We start from the raw sequence: 23,433 nt of genomic DNA, 5'->3' as shown, positions 1-23,433 counted from the left end.
GGGTGCCACCACAGGCCGCAGGGTGCGTGCCCTCCCGCTGGTGGGAAACTGTCGCCACTTATCGCTGGCTCTGCCAGCCCGCCTCGGGAAACATTTTAAGAATAAGACACGCACACACACACACCATTAAAAATAAAAATCTTTTAAAAACAACCCACAAAGTGTCCCCCTCTCTACAAATACCAGGCGCGCATATGGCTGCTGCTGCTTCCTTACTCCTGGCTTTTCCATTTTGAAAATCTTTCCTCATTTAAAGTGGATACCTGGACAAGACAAAGGCCCCTTTCACTTTCCTACGTGGACTCCTCTGCTCTGCCCCACCTGGCAGAGGACCCTGACGCCCAAAGGTTGTGTCTTAACCACTCGCACTGCTCTCCAGGGCAGACCCCAGAATGCCAAGACCCAAGAAAGAGGGCCAGCCAGAGCTGGTGAGCGAAATTCCTTTTCTCAAGAAACCAGAACTGTATATCCCCTAACAACACAAACACTTCGAAAGCCCCTGAGATGTCCTCATTAAGGCTGTTCCTGAGGTCTTTACCGAGCAGGGATTACACACATCCTTTATCACACTCCAGGAACCACAGCCCATCCACTCCATCTCTGGAGAGGAGCACCCCGGCAGCCGGGGAAGCAGAGCGGGCAGCCCTTCCGGAGCTGACACACTGCTCGCAGCTGCAGCCCTGAGAGCTGCCTGCTACCAGAGGTGAGAAAAGTGTGCTTGGAGTTGGAAAAGCCTTCCTTTTCGAAGACCCTCCCTAGGTCCAGTAAAAGGTTTTAAAAAGTTGAACTACCCCTCCCCCCGCCCCCGCTTAAAGATTGGAAAAATTCAACAGACACATAAACCCTCTAGGTAGTAACATAGGCGGCCATGAAGAGGGGTCAGAGGGTCAGGTGAGGTTAAATTCCAGGACTGATCCGCAACCCCAGGTCAACTTTCAGGAACAGGTCTGACTCCCTGTAGGCTCCACTCTCAGGCCACAGTGATTTCCAGTTCACAGTCACCCTCACCTGGGGAGGTCTGCTTGATGACCCGGACAATCTGCTCATTCCTGGGGTCCAGGTAGCCCATCTTACTGATGTACTCCAAGGCTGCTTCAATACTCCTACTGCCTGTTTGCTTGAGAGCTCTGCCAGCCATCTCCTAGGAAGAAAGAAAGCAAGGGATATCACCGATGTCATCACCACCACCACCACCACCAAGCCCTGGTGACTCCTCTCTGTGGCTGCTGGGACCCTGCCACGTGCTGCAGAAGACCTGGAGCACACATGGTGGTTGCAACCATCTGTCTACACCACACCATGTACCATTAAGAGCCTGGATCGAGCACGTGCAGGGCCTCTGATGGTGGGGCTAGAATGAAGTACGCTGGCATTAGGAAAATGACCTTGATCCCAGCTGCTCAGCTCTACGCTGACTCTGGAACAGCGGAAATGCACTGGGTGGGAACAGGGAGAAACTGCTGAGGCCATTTACAAGATGCTTACTGAAGGGCTCCTGCTGACAATGTCCTCTGTCATCTATAGCAGTAAGGAGTAGAGCAGCAGTCTTTGTGAAGCCCCTAGAGCTCTGTCTGCACAGGACATGTCCCTTAAAAGTGTTTGTAGGCCGGCTGCTGGTGACACACGCCTTTAATCTCAGCACTCAGGAGACAGAACTCTGAGTTCGAGACCAGCCTGGTTTATAGAGCAAGTTCCAGGACATACACAGTCTCAAGACAAAGCTGGGGCAACTGTGGGGTGCAGTCTTCAGGTACTCTGGGGTAGAGATGAAGGAAGCAGAAGGGGGCAGAGCCAGGGCAGCTAAGCCCCTGAGTCTTTAGGACTGGAAAGACAGCTCAGCAGGCAGGGGCAGCAGTAGAGGCTTTGGGGGCTGTGAGAGGGTAACGAGCTCTGTAAGAGGGAAATGTGGGAAGAAGGCACTGAAAGGGGGCAGGATGGCAGCAGGGGACACACAGAGGTGTTCAGCAGGAGGCAGACTTGCTGGGGAGTAGAGAAATATTGGGGGGTGGGCAGTGCCCTTGCCGTTCCTGGCACCTGATCATTTATCCCAGTCTGCTTCCGGGGAGAAATCAGGTATGGTGATGCACTAGATAAGCACGTCTCTTATAAGTCTGAAGCTAGCCTGCTCCACAATGCAAGTTCCAGGACAGCCAGAATTACACGAGAAAACCTGTCTTAGGGGGAGAAACCTGTGAGTAATCTGGCAGGGTCTAAATCGCCACCACACACAGCTTCATCCACCCACTTCACACGGTGCCTAGAACAAACCAAGTACTTAATACTAACCATGTGGTCATCAACATTAAATCCTGTTCTCTGTCCTTGGCTGTGTGACAGCTGAGTGGTAAAACAAAAGGCAGCGCGGGGGGGGGGGGGGGAGGCTGGACTCATGGACTCGCTGTAAAGTCACTGGCCAGATCTGGGATTCTACAAGACTGCAGGGATGAGCCTAGATGGAGGTCTGTGGGGCCACTACAGAGAGGAGAGGCGGAAGCGAGAGCTCAAGAAGCAGGCTGGCCAGTGTTCAACATCTGCAATTGCAGGGGAGGCAGCAGAGCTCAGACATGAAGCACTATCCGGCTCACCTGGAGCTGGTGATGACATCTCACCTTCCCGACTTCATGGCTAAGCTATGTGATGAGGTCATGTCTACACAACTCTCAAGGACTCGGAGCAAGGCTGCCCTAAGACTGCGTCTCAGCACACCACTGGAAGTCTTTTGTTCCCACTAAAAATGTGCCAAGTGGAGCTGTCCCTAACCACAGGCCTTTAGCAATAAGGGATCAGCTGCTTTGTGTGAACTGGCTGTGTCTCTTGCAGGGTGGGCTATCTGCCTAAATTCCTTACTTTCAGGACCTGCCAAAAGCAGGGAAGTGGCAGCAGGAGACAGAGCTTGTCACCTGTATATGAGGTCAAGTTCCACGAGCTTACTGTGCTTCGGATCTAGGGACCTGGCCAGGAGTCTAGTGAAACCTCAGGGCAAGACTTGGAATGGCAGGCATGTTTGAAATCAGGAACCCAAGTGGCATCCATGAGCCATGTTTATAAATAAAACCTTCACTTCTGCCCTTTGCATTGTCTGTCCATCTCCACATGGTTAGCAAATCCATACTTTCTGCACACCAACTCTCAAATGTGCTCCTGCACATATTCCAAATCACTGTGGCTCTTGTTTCGTTTTGTGGTGCTGGGGATGGGACCCAGGGCCTCACATAGGCCGGCAATGCTCCACCACTGAGCTCCACCCCCCCCCCACTTGTGTGTTAAGAGCTAAAGGAAGCTCAGAATCTAAGTCCACCATGAGCGTAGGTCTCAGCAAGCAAGGGCAATACATATTAAACTATGACGGAGTGCGGCAGGGGTCTCCAGAGGATCCAGTGTGGCTGAACTCCAGCAGAGGAACCTGGCCTCTCCTCCTTTCCCAGAGCACTAAGCCAGTGTTCTGACCACTCCAAAAAGCCGTGCTGAGCTCAGAGACGGCTACTCGGTGCGTATGTGCACACCCTTCACAAGTCTACCTGCTCTGACTCTGAGCACGTGTTTCCTCATCCGGGCAGCGGAGCTACCTAGGGCTGCACTAGGGATGGAAGGAGAAGATCTCCATGTCAGCTGCAATACTTCCCTTAAGTGTCTCTGGTAGAAGATAGAAAGATGATATTTGTCCATTTTAAGAGCACCTGGAATCAAATACCTCTAATATTTCTTATTTTATTCTTTTAACCACAATTACCTAAAACAATGTGCTGAGCTCCTTTCACCAGCCCTGAATACCCACCTCTGGTTTTCTCTAGATTACAAGCCCAGGTTAGGCTCATGGAAATGGCCAGGTCTTCCCTCTTGGTCCATATGGGGATATCAACAGCATGTTCAGAGAATGTCCACCATAGCTCCACCCGCCCCACCTCCATGATTAGTGTCTGGACACTGCAGAGACTGCACACTGAGAGCAGCTAAACCTGCTTCTTTGGACCAGCCGTACACTGTAAACCCCGCCTCCTTGTTTATCTAGCCGTGTAACCACGTCTGCTCAGCTGTATGCAGCAATTCTGCTTCTGTTCAACCATATAATAGACACCACGGTTATCTCCACCTGAGAGTCCAGATCCCCCACGCCAGCTTTTCTGTTTTTCTGTGCCTGTCTGTCTGTCATTTCTTCATTCTCTTGCCCCGCAGCTCAGTCGGGTCAAGTCCCCGGCTGCTGTGCTCCATTCCTAGGCACAGCTGCCCTCTTGATGCCCTGCCAGAGTCGCTCATGTGAGGGGACCTGCCCAGCTTCTTTTCTGCTGCAGCTGCATCGTCACTCACTGTCCTCACTGTCCAAGCTAGGAAGCCCTGCCTTGTCCGCCTGGCTACCCACATGACAAGAACCAACCAGCTGGGAGGCCCCCGTCATACTAGAAATGCCAGTGACTTCACTCTCTGTGGCTTGGGGGCTGCTGTGGGAGTGAATCTGTTCTTACAGGTTCACCCAGCTCCCAGGCAGGCAGAGGCTGGACTTCCAGCTGCTATACAGCTGAATGGTTCTAACATCCCTAGTGACTACGAGTTATTTCAATTCAGTGACAATTTATTATGTATGGAGGAAAGAATTTCCTACGCAGATCCTCTCCCACCCCTTCCTGGTGAGGAAGCATTTTTCAAACGTTAGCAAAGCCGTATCCCATGCTTTAACAGTCCAACAATGAGGTTTGGCTGGGAATGGAAACGGAGTGCTCCGGCCTTGCTAGTCTTCCAGCGCTTGCATCGGTCTGCAGCTGCCTGTTTCTGAGCCTCTCACAGAACCTGTGATTTTCGCCCATGGTTGGGAGAGTGGCTGGGTCCGCAGACCACAGTGACTGTTACTTATTTCAAAGTCTGAAGGATTCCATTTCTTGGAGAACAAGAGTGCAAGGGAAGAATGAGTGGCTGCCCCGGCCGGGGTGGAATGGAGGAAGCCTGAGAGGCTCAGGCAGTGGTCGAGGCCTCCGGCTTCACCCACTGTCCTTCTCAGGCTGACTCTGCCTTTCTCTAAGTGGCTTCCAGGAACCTTCTGGAAGCACAGTGAAACACAGTGTTTCGGAATATCCCACTGACATTTGTGAGCCCTAATCAGAAACATGGCCCGGGGTGACCCATGTGAGACCATTTCCACTGCCTTTGTACTTTCTGGAGAGAGCCTGGAGGGCTCAGCATGGGCCCTGAGAACATGCTCGAGCAAAGCCAGAAAATGGAAGCAGCCTGCGCGGTTTCAATGGGTGGACACGAAAGGGGCTATGGCTTCACACGTGTGGTGCGGTCCGGCACATGTAGCGCGTTGGTGCAGACAGCTTCCAAGTCTGCTGGGGAAGCTGCGGCTTGCTCATTGTACCATTCTCTTTAGCCCTGGGGCTGTATGCTAACCACGGCTGAGGAAAATATATTTTCAAAGGTATCTTATATGTGGGGAATGAGGAAGAAATTTGTTCTAAATCTAAACCAGCAAGAAAATGGTCAGCCTTGCCAGTGATGAAGAACAGTAGTAAGACAGCATCTTCTATCTCGTCAGCACCAAAATAAGATTAGTAATTACTCAAGAAAAAAAAAAGGACTGGTATAGATTCACAACCATGGTTCTGAAGCTGTAGAAATCATAAAACCACTGGCAAGCAAAAATAAACAAATAAATAAACAAATAAGAATAAAAAATTTGGAGCTAGAGAAATGGCTCAGCGCTTAAGAGCACTTGTTGCTCCTGCAGAGGACCCAGCGCCCACACGATGGCTCACAACCATTAGTAACTCCAGTTCCAGGGGACCCACACCCTTTGATACCACACGTGGTATACAGACATACATGCAGGCAAAACATGCATGCACATAAAATAAATCTGCAAAAAAATGAATAAAAGATTATCATGCTAGTGAGCTGTCTCAGGAAGAGAAGGCATAGGCCATGGAGACTGACGCCCTGTGTTAGCAGGAGAAACTGAGCTTCCGCAGGCTGTTTCCACACATGTACATCCCTGCCAAACAATACACCAGATAAATGTAATTAATTTAAAAATTGATACTTTTCTTCTCAAAATTTACTTTTAGGCTAATTTAAATGAGCCAGTTAAATAGCCTCTCTCTGTAGATAGAGTCTATCTACAGAGTCGTAGGAGAGGAGCTAGGTAGAACGAGCCTGAATTTCTAAAAACGGAGAAGGCTGATTAGTGCACTCCCGGAGTACACACAGCACAGGCTGGTTAGTGCACTCTCGGAGTACACACAGCACAGAGTGGTTAGTGCACTCCTGGGTACACACAGCACAGAGTGGTTAGTGCACTCCCGGAGTACACACAGCACAGGCTGGTTAGTGTACTCCTAGAGTACACACAGCACAGGCTGGTTAGTGCACTCCCGGGTACACACAGCACAGGGTGGTTAGTGCACTCTCGGAGTACACACAGCACAGGGTGGTTAGTGTACTCCTGGGTACACACAGCACAGGATTGAGAAGCCCTCTCAATCACAATTCTATCAACAGACACTTGCAGAATACCAAGGTGAACAGAGCTGGGAACACTCCCTGTCTCCTGGTAACAACCAAGCAGGCTCGTGAACAAACCTTAATTAGGGCATGAGGAATAAATTTGCCTCAATTTGTTTTCATTTTGAATTAATGGCTTCTTTTTTGGTTAAAGACAAGAACATTTATTTACTTCAAGTCTCACTGTGATAAAACTGCCTGTGCTATTTTATTTCCTAATTATGGATGGGCAGATCACAAAAATTCTCCAGATTAAAACTGAATCCGAGCAGTGAGACAAGCAGCTACAAAGTTCCTTTCCACTCTATAAACTCCAAGATTGAGAGATGCCTGACAAAACAAAACACAACTCTGCCACCACAAACACAAGAACGTGGGGTGTAAGGTTTTAGTCAATGTAACCCATCCACAACCCCCACGAGCTTTTACACAGCTGCATGCATACTTGATGGTTTGTGAGCCCACATTTCTGTTCTTGTGTCCCTGGCTATGTGAGCGACCAAACATGAGCGCCAGCAAGTCCTCCCCACCCCCGCTCTGTCTGCACAAGCTGAGGCTCTTCTATTTGCCCCAAACAATAGCCTGGTATGAAGCAGTTCTACGCCAGTTCTGGGTTTCGCCCTTGTGAAGCCTGGCCGTTTCCGCTTCCTCTCCTTGGGACCATATTGCTAGACACCCAGTTGACCCAGCCAGCCTGCTGCCGCTCTGACCCATGAGTGAAGCTATTGTGCACGTCCAGCCCCAGCTGGGCAGTTGGGACCGGGCTACATGGAAGCGAGCAGAAGTGCCCAGCAGGGCCAAGCCAACCTAGGGTCATAAGCAAGGACAAGTCACTCCTGCTTTTAAGCCACAGGATGGCTTAAAAAACTGACAATTACTGCCTCTTCTGTACATCACCGGGAGACACACCCACCTGTTGATCTTAAATTTCAAATGATCTGATCTCCTAAATTTTACCTGGATAAACTTAAACTTGCTCTTCAGGTTAAAATATTTTTATCTGCCAGGCAGTGGTGGCACACACTTTTAAATCCAGCATTGGGAGGCAGAGGCAGGTGGGTCTTTGTGAGTTCGAGGTCAGCCTGGTCTACAGAGTGAGTTCCAGCACAGCCAGAAATACACAGCAAGACTCCATCTCAAAGCAAACAAATAACCCAAAAGATTAAAATATCTTCTTAAACAGTAAATCTATACTATTAACAGACTATTACCATGGAATGAGATAATAATTCAATGCTGGCTGCTGATGCAATTAGCGATGTTAGAAACTAAGTTTCATTTCCACTTATTCCACTCTAGTTTTCTGTAACTCCACCCGCAAACAGTGCTGAAGTATTTACAGTCTGTGTATTTATGGGCTCTAAAATGTTTAACAGAGTTAATATTTACCTCAAAGTCATCATTCTAGTTTTTTCTTAAAGGTATGCCAAACTCCATTATTAATGTCCAATCTCTTTGTGGAATAAAAAAGCACTTCAATCTTTCAAAACTAAAAACCAACAGAAGGACCACGCAGCGGTAGTGCATGCCTTTAATCTCAGCACTCAGGAGGCAGAGACAGGTGAATATCTCTCTGTGGGTTTGAGGCCAGTCTGGACTACAGAGTGAGTTCTAGGACAGCCAGGGCTACACTGGCTACACAGACAAACCCTGTCTCAGAAAACAAAAGAAAACGAAACCAGAAACAACAGAAGATAGAAAAGGCACTTACAAAATCACTCATGGATGGACGTGGACATATAAACAGCCAGCTACTCCAGGCGTAGAAAAGCAGCCCCTCCACCAGCTGCAGGCAGGACCTTGGCTCTAACAACTTCAGGTGACACCAACTCACCTGAGAGGACTACATAGAGCCTCCCCCAGCAGGAGCAACCAACTCACCTGAGAGGACTACACTAGAGCCTCCCCCAGCAGGACCAACCATCCTCCCGATCCTTCTAAACAAGACATCTCTACTTCTAAGGAGGACATTTGTATGGTCAGAGAGATGGATAAGTGGCCTTTTAGATAACAGGCCTGGTCCAGTGAGATGGCTCAGCTAGGGCACAGACTTGAAGAGCAGAGTTCATATCCCACGTGCATCAGGGCAGACCAGCTCCCGAGAGTTGTCCTGACTGCAACATGTGCCTGACCACGGCATATAAACACAAAATAGAAAAATTAATTAAAGGGGCCTTAAATTGATGTGATGCATGTGTGGGAACCAAGATACAAAGAACCTTCCTACAAAACAATGAAGAGGATCAGTCATGTGTAGTTCTGGCTGCAGCTTTCTCCATGGCAACTGCCACCAATATCTGAATTAGTGCCTCTAGGTCTTCATCTGATGTACACTGAAGGCTCTCGGGGGGGAAGAAGGACATATGTGCAGGGACAGGGATCCTATGCGGCGACATCAGAAGAGACTCTCCTGACAGTCCTGCATTATTTGTATGTTAGGGAAATAAAGGCAAAAGTGCCATTAGCATATCCTGCCCATGGCACACAGACAAGCAAGGCTTTGCCGCTGCGGGAGAGGGCCCTGTACCTGTGCCCTCTCCTCTGCTGTATCACACGCTATGTTAACTTCCCTTAGCTGCCATTCCTTGTCCACCTGTGAGTGACCAACCATCCTTGAGACATGAGGTAAATCCCTTTGGATGTGCAAACAGACCCCTAACTTCCACCACCCAAAGGCTCAGAATGTCATCAGATGGCATGAGGCCAATGGCTGGAGATCTTCCTGCCCCGTCTACCTGATGTTTCCACCGATCAACTTAGAAGGTGCCTTGGCTTATGACTGTCTTTATTCTGTTACTATAAAACTTCATGACACCATTACCAAGTTGGAACATGTATTTAGGGTAATCATCATCACTCTGATTCTGGCTCTAGAATAAATGTGTCCTAATCCCTTTGAAGTGAGAGCTGTGTTTCTGCACCCTCAACTAAAACAGACAACCCAACTGCTCTGTGGAGAGCTACCTGAGAGGGCAGGGATGGGCAGCTGTACTGACCACTGCATCCAGCCGCCATGGCCAGTCTCCACCCTGAGCTGCAGGTTCAGAGGGTTCTCCTGAGACTCCTGTAGGGGCTCCAGGAGGGTCTTGCCAGTCCCAACCAACCTCTTTGCCTAGTTCCAGCTGCTCCAGACACTGGGATCTCACTGGTTGGCAGACCCCTCAGAATGACTCAAGACCAAGACATGCTTAGAACCAGGAAATGAGCATGGTCCTTACTCCTCCTTACTCTAAATTGTGGCTATATATCTTTCAAAACCAAGAGACCAACTCTTGGTATGAGTAGCCATTTCCAAAGACAGGCAAAGTCTGAATTTTCAAAACCTAAAACCTAAACAGGGGCTGGAGTTTAATGACAGAATGCCTGTCTTAGTATGACCTTGGCCCCAATCCCAGGACCTTAGCAGACAAAACCCAAACACAAATAGTCGAAGAAACTGAATGTCAGTAAACACAGAGCTTCATTCCATAAAACACAAGCGATGTCTCAAACCCAATACATTGGCGAACATTCAGGATGCCCAAGAGTGGCAAGGCTAGGGACCTGCACAGACACAATGGACAAACGAGAACTGGGCTAAACACACAGGCCAAAGTAAAAAACACTCAAAATCGCACAGTCCCAAGGTAACACACCCACCCTCATGGTGACTATTCCACATCAGCAGAGACTTCTGTCCGCAATGAAAACTAGGTTATCTAAATGTCCCCCAACATGACAACGAAAAGGGCAGTGGTGCGGGTGTCCCCAAACACCGTCCACCAGCTAAACTGAGTTGGCATCACCCATCAACAAGGCTAAACTTCAACCACACAATGAAGACAGCAGATCACAAGATCCTACTGTACAAATCAGACACAGTTTGTCTTCGGAAGAACAAACCTGAGCACAGTTGGGTAAACGGCCCAGGTGAGGGGGCAGCACACGGGAAGGGCATGACAAGCATGGCCCTGGGCACATGCAGCAGAAGCACTTGTCTGTAGGTTTGCAAGAAAAACGGCTCAGTGGTGACGAGCACGGCTGCTCCTGCAGAGGACCTGGGTTCGATTCCCAGCACCCATTCGGAAGCTCACAATTATCTGTAACTTAGTTCCAGGGAATCTGATGCCTATTTTGACCTCTGAAGGCACACATGTGATACAATAAATACAAAACAAACAAACAAATATCTCTGAAGCAGGGCTGGGGAGATACTTCCTGCCTTGCCAGCAGTAGGACCTGAATTAGATCCTAGTACCCCTTCAAGTAAAGCAAGGTGTGAACACATAGACTTGTAATAGGAATGACTAAGTTGTCCTCTGACTTCTACTTACTTACATAGGTCTGTGTACATATACACGTATACACACACACACACACACACAGTATCTGAAATATACACGAGAAGATGTTATATTACTCTTATTGCTTCCATAAACACTGGCGTCATCAGTCACCACCTTGTCCACCTGTGAGCGACCCCATCATCAGTCACCATCAATTGGGCCCTGCAGTGACAGTAAAAACTTTGGCTGTGGGTTCCAAGCTACTGTTCTCCAGTGTTGTTCCTTGTGCTGTAAGCTCTTTGGGCCATTGTTCTAGGAAGCAGTGGGAAGGAGGAGGGTGCCAGCCTCTACAGTGTGGCTCTGCTGAGTTCACCACTGCAGGTCAGCTCCACGAAGTAAGCAGATGCTGATCCCCAACTCAGAATCATGGAGGACGTTACCATTGGGCCTTTTCCTCTGTCACCCTCTCCTCCAAGGAGTTCTACAGAAAATGCTCCTGCAAGCTGTTCCAGCTTCCCACTACAAGACCTTTTTCTTCTCACAAATGATGTATAAGGACTTAGCGTGTGAATAAATGTTGCTGTGATTGGTTTAATAAACAACTCGATTAGCCTATAGCAAGGCAGGATAAAGTCAGGCAGGACCATCAAACTGAGGATGCTGGGATAAAGAAGGGTGAAGTCAAGGCAGGGCAGCTGCCAAGGAAGCAGGACATGCAAAAAATGAGGCAACAAGCCATGAGCCCCGTGGCAAAGCACAGATAAGAAATATGTGCTAATCTAAATGTAAGAGTTAGGTAGCAATGAGCCTGAGCTACCGGCCCAGCATTTTTAATTCATGTTAAGTCTCCGAGTCAATTATTTGGAAAGCGGCTGCTGGTTGTTTGGGAACAGGTAGTTGGGACAGAAAAACTCTGCCTACAGACTTATCTTAGATACAATTCAAAACAGCTACTTGAACTCTTGAGTTTGGCTTAATGGATAAAAAACTGCCAATATCCCAAACATCTCTGATAAGCAACAGTCTGTAATTTTTTTTCAAGAGAATACACTACTCTGGTTTTGTTTTTTAATGTGTTAAGGGATAAAACTGAGTGGCAACCATTTATAGCTATTGCTAAATAAACGCTGACGTCAACAGCAATGAGACACAGATGGTGACCTGCTGCAGAGCGAGTTCAGACAGAAGCAGCCTTTCGGGTACAGGGGTGAGGAGATGGCCTGCTCCACAAGCACGAGGCCCGGGGTTCGGATTTTCAGCACCCACATAAGGCAGGTGTGGTCACAGGGCTAAGGATGTGGAGAGAGGCAGATGCCAAGTGTTTACTGCCTGAACCAGTAAGCCTCAGGTTCAGTGAACAGTAAAAATAATAATAAGAAGAAGCTGGAGGAAAACAAGCATTCCAAATAGGAACGCCACAATCACTGTACTTTAAGAACTTTCCAACACAAAGCTAGAACACACAGTGCATACAAAATGATTCTACTTTTTGGTTTTCGAGACAGGGTTTCTCTGTGGTTTTGGAGCCTGTCCTGGAACTAGCTCTTGTAGACCAGGCTGGTCTCGAACTCACAGAGATCCGCCTGCCTCTGCCTCCCAAGTGCTGGGATTAAAGGCGTGCGCCACCACCGCCCGGCTGATTCTACTTTTTGTAAAACTAAAAAATATCAACATGACAGTGGTGGTTCCCTGCCGCAGTGGCTGTGTGACAGTTAATACATACGTGCACACTGGTGAAGTGTGGAGCAGGCCAGGCCCCAGGAGGCTCTCAGCCTCTCCACAGGGCCCAGTCAGTGAGTGTCTACTTTGGCTCAGTCGGAATCTGAGTCCTACATCTCCTACTGGCCCTTCTCAAGGGCTCTGAGGCTCGTGAAATCTGCACTGTCACTTTGCTGCACTGGATCCTACTAAGGTGTAACTTCTCCTAACGGGGCATTGTGGAGTTTTGCTTTATTTGTTTTGGTGTGTGTGTGTGTAGAGGACAGGGAGTGACACTGGCTGTCTTCCTCTATTGCTGTCCACCTTATTTTCACAGGCCTGGAGCTGGCTAATTCAGCTAGACTGGCTGGCCAGGAATCCTGTTTCTGCTTCTTTGGTGCTGGGATTACAAGTATCCACCGCCATGCCTGGTCTTTCACACGAGTGCCCGAGATCTGAACTCAAGCCCTCAGGCATGCTTAGCAAGCACTTCACTGACTGATCCATTTCCAGCTCTAAGACGGCTATTTTTTTAAAAGATTTTGTTTATTTATTACGTATACAGTATTCTGTCCACATGTTTGCCTGCAGGCCAGAAGAGGGCGCCAGATCTCATTACAGATGGTTGCGAGCCACCATGTATGTGATTGCTGGGAATTGAACTCAGGACCTCTGGAAGAGCAGTCAGGGCTCTTAACCTCTGAGCCATCTCTCCAGCCCAAGACTGCTATTTTCAACGAAGCTACTACACTCACATTACAGGGCAGGCTGAGGGGTGCATGCTGTGCTCCATGGGTCCTGCAGTCACAGCAATGCTCTCAGTGTGCAGCCAGGGCAGGCTGAGGTGTGCATGCCATGCTCCTGGGTTCTGCAGAATGGCTAAAACTGTCTGCCTGGAAAATAAACACTGTCAAATTCACTTTGCCAGAAAACTATGATTCCACAGCCAGCATGGCTTCTTGTTGTCTGAAAGTCCACCTGAGCAATTAAACAGGCATCACAGTGTAAACTGAGACTGCTTGTGCATTTCCCAACTGCTCAGACCTGAATAATCACACAGAAACTATACTAATTACAACACTGTTTGGCCAATGACGTTAGTGTACTCCTAGCTAGCTCTTCCATCTTGAATTAACCCATTTCTGCTAATCTGTGTATTGCCACGAGGCGCGGCCTACCAGTAAGGTACTGGCAGTACCATCTTTCTCTTTTGGCAGCTACACGGCATTTCTCTAACTCCGCCTACTCTCTCTCAATATTTCTGTTCGGATTTCCTGCCTGGCTTTGCTCTGCTAAGCCATTAGCCAAAACAGCTTTATTCATTAACTAATGGTAATAAAACATATTCACAGCATACAGGGGGGAATCCCACATCATCATAGTGCCAAGGAAAGGAAGGACAATATGCTGAAAAGAAAGAGAAAAGGGAAAAAAGGGAAAGACTGTTTGCTTGCTGAGTGGTTACATTCATACATGCAACCAAACTAGAGCTCCTTCCTCAGAAATGTACAAATAACAGTAACACTATTCTCCACCTCCAACAGCCTACACTATTCTAAGATCTTTAAGAATATTAAGCTGGTTTTAGAAAAAGGTGCAGACAGCACACGCTGCCTGGTGGATGAAGCTGGACCATAAGCTCCAAGAGGGTTCCTCAGGTCCCGTCATGGGAACCAGAGTCATGAAAGCAACTAGTAACATGCACTATGGCATTCTAGGTTAAAAGCAGACAGCTCTCTCAGCTGTCTGTGTGGACAACCGGACAGCTCTCTCAGCTGTCTGTGTGGACAACCGGACAGCTCTCTCAGTTGTCTGTATCTGATATACTCTTATATCAGAAATTGGGACCTATGGATTCAACTAGCCTTGATCAAGAAGGTCCAAAAACTTGGGGTACTGGCACACACCCTTAATCCCAGCATTCAAGAGGCAGAGGCAAGCAGATCTCTGTTGAATTAGAGGCTATCCTGGTCTACATAGTGGATGCTAAAAATGTGGACACTACATAGTGAGGTCCTGTCTCAAATAACTAAATAATTGAGCCAGATGTGGTGGTCCACTGGGGAGGCAGAGGCAGGTAAATATCAGTGAGTTCCAGGTCAGCCTGGTCTATAAAATTCCAGGACTGTTGCACAGAGAAAACCTGTCTTGAAAAACCACAAACACACACACACGGTATCCCAAACATATACTGAAGAAAAGACAGCTGGAAAACTGAATATCCACACGCAGAAGAATGAAACTAGACCTACCCTCTGCTCTGTTTAAAAAAGGAAAAAATTAGATCAAAGACCTTAATGGAAGAGTTCAGAAGTGCTAGGATAAAACAGTTTAAGATATAGACACAGGCAAGGATTTTTTGAAAAGACTCTGATAGGCCAGGATAACTGAAAAACTTGAAGAGTGAGATTTTGTGGAATTAAAAGGTTCCTGCATAGCAAAGTAAGTATGAGAGTAAAGAGAAAGCTTAACGGGTGGTGGTGGGGAAATAGTTAGTTAGCTATACATTTGACAGGAACTTAATTTCCAAAATCTATAAAGAAATAAAAACAAAACAAAACGGGCTGGAGAGATGGCTCAGTGGTTAAGAGCATTGACTGTTCTTCCAGAGGTCCTGAGTTCAATTCCCAGCAACCACATGGTGGCTCACAACCATCTGTAGTGAGATCTGGTGCCCTCTTCTGGCCTGCAGGAATACATGGAGGCAGAATGTTGTATACATAATAAATAAAGCAATAAAATCTTAAAAAACAAAACAAAACAAAAAACCCCTAAACACCTGGAAAACCGAATCAATCAAGGAATGGACTGGAAGTTCTCTGAAGTACAGACAGCAGAGACCTATAAAGAAGGTTCTCCATCGCAGTCACCGAAACACTGCACAGGCTACTCCAGCCCCTCCACCCCACACAGAACGGGTGTCGTGATGGAAACAAATGGCCAGCACTGGTGAGGATGTCGAGGAGAACGGGGCTGCTGTGATGTAGCCTGATGCGGCTCCTATGGGCGTATGGGTGGAAATTCCTCAGGAAAGCCAGAAACAGAAGTATTGTGACTCAGCCCTACATTCCTGGGTTCCCCCCAGGAACCGAGGTCACAGACAACAAGCAGACCTGTGCTCACTGAGGCACTACTCACAACAGTCAAACTGCGGAACCAGTCTGACTGCCCATCAATAAATAGACAAAGGTAAACACAGCGGAGTTTTACTAGGCCATACAGAAGAACAAAGTCGTATTTGTTTAAAAAAAACAAAAGTGGATGCAATCAGAGATCACCCCACAAGGCAAAATTAGCCAAGTTCAGAAAGATGTTTTTTCCCATCGGCAGAACCTAGCCTTAATACTATGTGAACACAAAGGGTGAAGAGGGCTCCATGCCTGAGGTTCACGTGTGAAGACAGAGTTTGAGTTCCCGGAGCTGTGCAAAGCTGGAATAGCATGAGCGTCCATGACCCCAGGGCTGCTACCTGGGAGATGGGAGGGGGGCACAGAAGCCCCAGACACCTGCGTGCATCTGGATTATGTGTCCCGAGGGAAAATGAGGATTACGACCTCTGTACACACACATGCCCACACTGCCTAAAATCACAAACACTACACATGTGCACTACACACTGTGCAGACACCCCCTCCACAAACACACATATATACAGATTATATAGTGAAAATTTAAAAATACAAATCTAAGACATGTAAGTAGGAGGAATTGGGGCATCAGGAGGAAGAAAGACAGGATAATGGAGGGAGTGTTCAAAGTACAGGATACACACACAAAAATGTCATCATGGAACCTGCTCTTTGTACAATGAACATGCTAACTGAAGAGACGGCCTGGAGTTTCTTCTTGTTATTTACTAACAGAATGTGACAGCTGCCCAGTGCTGAGGACGCGGCTCAGTGACTGAACCCCAGCCTAATGCCCAAGATCCTGGGTGCAATCCCGGGACTATAAACCAAGTATTCCTAAAGCGTTTGCATTCACACTGGACTTTAAGCCACTCAGAGATGGCCTGAGTCTGAGGAGGACTGCAGTTCATGAAGAAGAGACCTGAGTAACCTCAGATTTCAGTACCCATGGGTCCTGGAGCCGAGCCCCGGAGGAGACTTTGTAATGGTTCTACTCATGAACCGACCAGCTCAAGATTTACCCCACCGCTTGAAAAACAGGCGTGAGGGCCACGACTCACTGACAACTTCCCTTAGGATGACTCATTTCTGGCGTATGCATTTAATCCCAGCACTTGAGAGGCTGGGGCAGGCAGATCTCTGTCAGTTCAAGGCCAGCCTGGGCTACCTAATTACTTTCAAAACGAGACGGCTCAGTGGTTAAGGGCACTGGCGGCTCTGGAGGACCTGGATTCGATTCGGAGCACCCACATGGTGACTCACAGCCATCTGAACTTGAGTTCCAGGGGATCTGATGCCCTCTTCTGGCCTCCATAGTACTGCACACATATGCAGGCAAAACACCATACATATAAAATAAAAATAAAGTTTAAAAAGGAGGTGTTGGAAAGTGCCCCTTCAGTGAAGTGGCTAAGCCACCTCAGTGTCAGCTGTGTGGACTGCTCTCCTTGGCTCCAATTACACAGAAGATGTACACTTTGTTTTGCCTTGGAAAGAGGTTTTGGTTGTGGGGGGATTAACAAATATGTAAATTGGTAGAGAGACCTCTAAAACCCAGGCATTCTCTGAGAGGCAAGTATAAAAATACTCAGAATTCAACAGAATGTAAGCATTTACTAAAAACAAAACAAAACAACCGCCTTTCTGCTCTGGAGCAGAGAGCTGTAGCCATAGCAACTGTCATGTGTGGGTGCTGAGGTCAGTGTGCAATACCACAGAATTTACTCTAGTCCAGCTGCGGGACGAGAGGAGGCTCTGACACTGAGGGAAGCTGTGCCCAAGGCAGAGTAAGTGCTGAGAGGAGGAGAGAAGGTGAAATAGGTCAGCTGAGGCCACCTGGGCTGTGACAGTGTGGCTCACGGAGACCATGATTCTGATTCATGATTCTCACTGGATTCTGATATTCTTTACCCAGATGTCCAAAAAGAAGTCATCGCACACAGATGCTCTCAGAGTCCCTTCATTCTGCAATTGGCACAGGGTTGAAATGCAGGAATTGAAAGACTTGAGCCTAAATCCTAGGCCAGCCATCTTTTATGCTGCCAAGGGAAGGAGGTTCCTTAATCCCTATGTGAACTTTTTGTGAGTCTGTGTGTGTGTGTGTGTGTGTGTGTGTCTGTGCGCATGCGTACAAGAGCACAAGTGGAGGTCAGAGCACAACTTGTAGAAGCCAGTTTTCTCCTACCATGTGAGTCCTGGGAATCAAACTGAGGTCGCTAGGCTTGGCCACAAGCGCTGTTCCCTACTGAGCCATCTCATAGTCCCCTCGTCAGACACCCTAAGATCAAAGCCCATGCCGCTATAGAGTGGACCACAAGTGACTGTTTACTATTGTGACAGACGTAAGACATCAAAACATGAACCGCGCAAAGGAAATTATTTTGTGTTTTTTCTGTTGTGAGTCTAGCCTTTAAGGACAGCCATCTCTCCAGCCCAAAACTACTTATTTTTGTATTTTAAGTTGAAATTTTTATTTTTATTTATTTATTTATTTATTTTTGTAGCACTGGTTTTGAATTCACAGAGATTCACTTGCCTCTGGCTCTCAAGTTTTTGTTTTTTGAGATAGGACTGTCACTGTACAATTCAGGGTGACCTCAGACTTCAAAGGGCTGGGATTACAGATATGTTCCACTGTGCCTATCTTGGATGAACATTTTTAATCTCTCAAACAAAGGTGACGATTTCCCTGTGTGATGAAAGTAGTGGGTTTGGAGACGAGGCCTCACGGCGTGGCCCAGGCTGACCCCTGCACACCAGTGCTTTACCCAGGAGCCTTCTCTCCAGCCCCACCGTCTGTGCCTGTCACTTAGAGAGCAGTGTACTCAAGTGTTCATGATGGACATCATGGCAGGATTTGCTTTTAAACTACCCAGCTACCACACCCCAGCTGAAGTTCTGCTTCTATCTAGAGACAGATAAAACAAGCAGCAGAGGGTATGCCAGCTTCACGTGCTGTTGACTGTCTGAAAATCTGTAAAACAAGAAGTACAAATTCACACAACCAAGTAAAAACAGTGCCTCTGGGTGAGGAGCTGATGGCTCAGTTTCCTATGTGAGAATGTTACACTGTAGTTAAGAGGAGGGGACAGCTCCCTCCACCCCTTGAACTCAGCTGCACAGTACCATAGCTCAACTGTGGACAAACTGGATGGAGGTGGTAATCCCTTCTAATCCCTAGTAGAGGGAATCTACTGGGATTCCAAGCACAGCACCCACACAAACAGGAATCCAGAAAACCGAGAGGCCAGCCTGCACTGAATGAATCAAATGGTCGCAGGCACTATGGGCAGTGGGGGTGTTGGCTATGTGGCTCAGGACAGTGGGGATGTGACTATGTGGCTCGAGTAGTGATGTGGCTCGGGATGACAATGAGGAAAGCCAGAAAGGAGAAGGTCACAGAGCATGGGGACAGGGAAGCAGGATACCTGAACCTGTAATAGGTTGGAAGGAGTAAGGGACACGGGCACCAAACGACGAGCTGGAGGCCACAGATGCGGGTACCAAACAAGATGCAGGAGGCCACATCTGGAAGCTTGCCAGAAGAGTCACTGTGTCAAGGCAACGGCCCGAGAGAACTCCACGTTCAGCAGATGGGCAGTGAAAACACACGCTGCAAAGGCACTTTGACATAAGCAGGCGCGCTGTGGAAAGCCCCACTAACACAATGACTAGCGCTACAAACACTGCCAAACCCAAGTAGGATATTCAGACACTAGGAAGAACGCCCAGGACTTCCCTGGGTCAGCGAGTGGATAAGGGGGCAAAAAGGACTTACAGGAAGGGAGAAGCACTAGAGAGGGAAGAGCCTCCTCTCTGGGGAAAGACCCTGAAACCATCAATGGCATCTCAAAGAGAGGTGGGCCTCTGCTTCTGATTCTCTGCTCTCTCTCCTAGGACACCCGAGGCAGAGCTGTGAATATGGCCAACCAGAAGCCATCCTACCAAGACTCACTGGCTCATTCCAGTCACGGGGAAGGCTGCCGCTGCTTGCCAGAACATTTCCAAAGTAAAACAGAAAACCAGGAAGCAACAGCAAGGCTAAACGAAGGCTGGAGTCAAAGTCAGAGGTGGCGGAGTTACACAGCCTTCCTTGAAGCCATCTCTAAGACACCCCGAGAGTGAGAGCCGACCAGGTTCAATCTGTTTTATTCTGCCACATTCTTGGGACTCCTAGATGTCAAATGTCACCAGTCAAGGCTCTTTTGCTGAATAAAAGTTTTTATAAACCAAATGAAATTATGTCAAATTTACACTGAATGCTGACTTGCTGGCTGGGGCAAAATTTGCGGTTAATTATCTATTCTTGTACAAAACAACTTTTATGTCTAACACATGACTAATAATTTTTTTTTTTTGGGGGGTTTTTTTCGAGACAGGGTTTCTCTGTGGCTTTGGAGCCTGTCATGGAACTAGCTCTTGTAGACCAGGCTAGTCTCGAACTCACAGAGATCCGCCTGCCTCTGCCTCCCAAGTGCTGGGATTAAAGGCGTGCGCCACCACCGCCCGGCGACTAATAATTTTTTAATATCATAGCCAGTCAAATGAATGTCCATCCAACCCAGAGGTCTCTGGGTTTGGGGAAATATTATCTATGTGATTCCATGGAAAAGGTGATCAGAACCCCAAAAGCTGGTCAAAGGACAATGACCCTGCGATTTAATAAAATATGGCAGATGGCATTAGGTGGTGCCACCACCTCCTAACATGTTCTAGCCACGTGCCAGTCACCAAGCATGCAGGCATCCTTTCTATTCCACAGATAGCTCATGATGCAGGGGTATTCACCTCAATAATCTACACAAGCTTCTCTGGTGAAACTGCCAGATGCGGCTGCATCATAGATCCTAACAAAAGCCAGTTTTCTTTCTTCCTGACGGACAGCACAGTTTTGCTAGTGGTCTTGTACTGGTTGACAGGCCTGTTGCCAAGGCTCTTTGGCTCCCAGGTCCTGGCCTGGGAGGAGCACTAGGAGAAACAGCAAGGGGAGTGGAAGTTCCCGTTGCTCCACCTACTCCTGGGCATGATCCTGGATGAAAAAATGCCACCGGTGAAGAATGGACAAGACACACGAGTCCCCTATGTCAGCCACATTCCTCCTGCTCACTGCAGCTGCCCTTATCTATCTCCAGGCAGTGAGCCCCAGGGCGGGGGCGTATTGCCAGCCTTGACATGGCAAGCACACTCAGGAGGTGCTTTACAGTTGTCTGCCTGACACCTGGGCATCATTGAGCACCTTGCCCCTGACAGTGAGGCTGGTGCTACATAGCCCAGCAAAGATGTAAGGAACTTAAACAAATGCATGTACATCTGAGCACTAAGTGCATGCAGTGCCTGAGAAGGCCAGGAGAGGGAGTCAGATCCCCTAGAACTAGAGTTACAGAGGGTTATGAGCTGTCAGTGTGGGTGCTGAGAATCAAATCCAGTGCTCTTAAGTGCATCATCTCTCTAGTCCCTCCTCTACTCTATATCCACAAAATGCTTTGTTGGAAACCCAAACTGTCTTTAAAAGTCCCCAACAGTTGTGCAAACTCAAGGCTGAACTCAGAGCCTCACCCCCAAGACCCCTCCTGTTACGTTGCTATGATTCTTAACCTGAGATACATCTGTGTTACAGTTGGGAGCCCAAGCTGACAACTACACAGCTGTTGGTGAATAGTATTCTAAGGTGTGTGACTTTTGTTTACGCTGCACTTGTTTAACTCCGAGAAGCTGTGTTACTGTGCCTGTCTAAAACACCCGATGGTTTACTAAAGAGCTGACATGAGGCAGGAGCAAGGGTAGGCGGGGCTGGCAGGCAGAGTGTAAAGAGAAGGAGAAACCTGGGAGCAAGGTGAAGAGGGGACGCCAGGGGCCAGCCACCCAGCCAGCATGGAGGAGTGAAAGTAAGAAGAGGAAAAAGCCCAGAGGCAAAAGGTAGTTGGGAAAATTTAAAAAACGCTGGCAAGAAACAAGCTAAAGCCGGGTATTCATAACTAAGAATAAGCCTCCACGTGTGATTTATTTGGGAGCTGGGTGGTAGGCCCCCCAAAAGAATAAAATACCATTAACAACACATAATTGTGTCAGAGAACTGCAGGGTGAGAAAACAGGCTTTACGTAAGATCTATTTGTAATCGCCAGCAATCTTCCCATTAGGGCACACACAGAAGATGCTTGCCCCGGACCGAGGGCTGGGATCAGGCCAAAGGCCGCGAAAGCAGACAGAGGTCAGGCGCTCAGCTCCCAGAAGGCTATGAGGACAAACACCCTGCACACGAGCAGCTGCAGTGGGGAGGGGAAGCATGGCTCCAGGGTGCCTGCTGCTTGTCTCCCCCATCTGCCTGACCGCTGCCAGCTCTCTTGCAAATTTAGATTTAGTGGGGTTCCAAAGTCAGCAAAGACTTGAGAATTAGAGAGGAAATCACCCTTAAGTGTGGTCTGAATACAAGCAGGTCACTTCTAACAATGTAACAACTGCAGGCAATTTAAAGCTAGGACCGTTCCCACTTTCTGTTGTCTGCACACATGCACTACCAGGAGCAAACATGACGGAACAACTACCCCAGTGCTTTCTTGGTCAAGGTGAGCAAGGATGGATGCCTAAGCACAATTTACTAACTCATCATAGGTAAAACTATAAAAATGCTATTACACTCATAATTCTACTTCTAAAATTTACATTAAAAAAATCAGTGCCTTTTGTTTGTTTGCTTGTTTGTTTTGAGACAGAGTTTTGCTGCATAGCGGTGGCTGTCCTGGAACTCGCCACCACCGTCGGACTCAGTTCGGCTCTTTATGATAAAATAAAGGACTACAATGCAGGCCTTAAAAGCAATGTTTTAAAATGGTACTAAATGACATGAACATTTTCATGCTGAAATGTAAGTTCCTTGGCTTGCTGTAGGCATCTCTGTGCTTGCTTGGCTTGGAGTTTCCCGGAAAGGGGCGGCTAGAACAAGGCTGTTCTTCCTGGGCTACAAGTGAGGCCTCCAGTGCTCTCGATAGATGCTAGGAAGGAACGGCAGGCTAATGAGGGAACAGAGGAATCTAATTTAAACTGGAGGATGGGAAAGGGTCACTCTAGTCACTGAAGACAGGCTGGGGAGGAGAGGACAGCACCAGGAAGTCTGAGGACAGAATCCCCAGGACAGGGGCAGGACAGAAGGGACAGGGGTAGCCTGAGGCTACAGGTACTCAGAGCCTTCCCAGGATGGTGGGAATGTTTCTGGGAATGAGAAGACCCTTGGGTGCTAAGGGAGCTTAGCAAACCACTACATGCACTGTGAACCTACTTTGCTGTACAAAAACAAAAAACAAAACAAAAAAACAGCCGGGCGGTGGTGGCGCACACCTTTAATCCCAGCACTCGGGAGGCAGAGGCAGGTGGATCTCTGTGAGTTCGAGACCAGCCTGGTCTACAAGAGCTAGTTCCAGGACAGGCTCCAAAACCACAGAGAAACCCTGTCTCGAAAAACCAAAAAAAAAAAAAAAAAAAACCACAAAAAAACAAAGGGGGGCATATATAGTACACCCATCCACTGTTAACCAATCACAGAATACACACGTCTTTAAATTAGGAAAACACTGCCCAGTTAAAAAACCCAGAAGTAAAGAGTGGTTGGACCTGTGTCCATTAAATTACAAGCGATCTGCTTACAGCTACAGCACGCTGGGATGGGAGAACCGCAGGTAGTCTGTTCTTGTCTTCACACTTCTCCCTGTTTGCTAGGCTTCCACAAAGGAGCTCACTTAGTAGTCAGGGAGAGGACTGCACAGCAGGGCCGACAGAGAGGAAACTCCTGGACCTCCTCAGTCATTTTATTTACTCACTTACTGGGCTTTCTAGGCACAAACTCTGCCACTGAACTACT

General features: G+C 48.0%; 1 protein-coding gene across 2 annotated transcripts in view; it reads right to left on the bottom strand.

Annotated features, from left to right (window-relative positions):
• Positions 1–23,433, bottom strand: part of Lats2 (large tumor suppressor kinase 2) — a 51,863-nt gene that overhangs the window by 10,533 nt on the left and 17,897 nt on the right. For both annotated transcript variants that reach the window (XM_057786404.1, XM_057786405.1), the window contains exon 3: positions 1,009–1,141. In XM_057786404.1, the coding sequence (XP_057642387.1) occupies positions 1,009–1,141 (133 nt within the window). The remainder of the gene's footprint in view (positions 1–1,008; positions 1,142–23,433) is intronic.

This window comes from Chionomys nivalis, chromosome 12, assembly GCF_950005125.1.
Source record: "Chionomys nivalis chromosome 12, mChiNiv1.1, whole genome shotgun sequence".
Classification (NCBI taxonomy): Eukaryota; Metazoa; Chordata; class Mammalia; order Rodentia; family Cricetidae; genus Chionomys; species Chionomys nivalis.
This window is presented reverse-complemented; position numbering and strand designations above follow the sequence as displayed.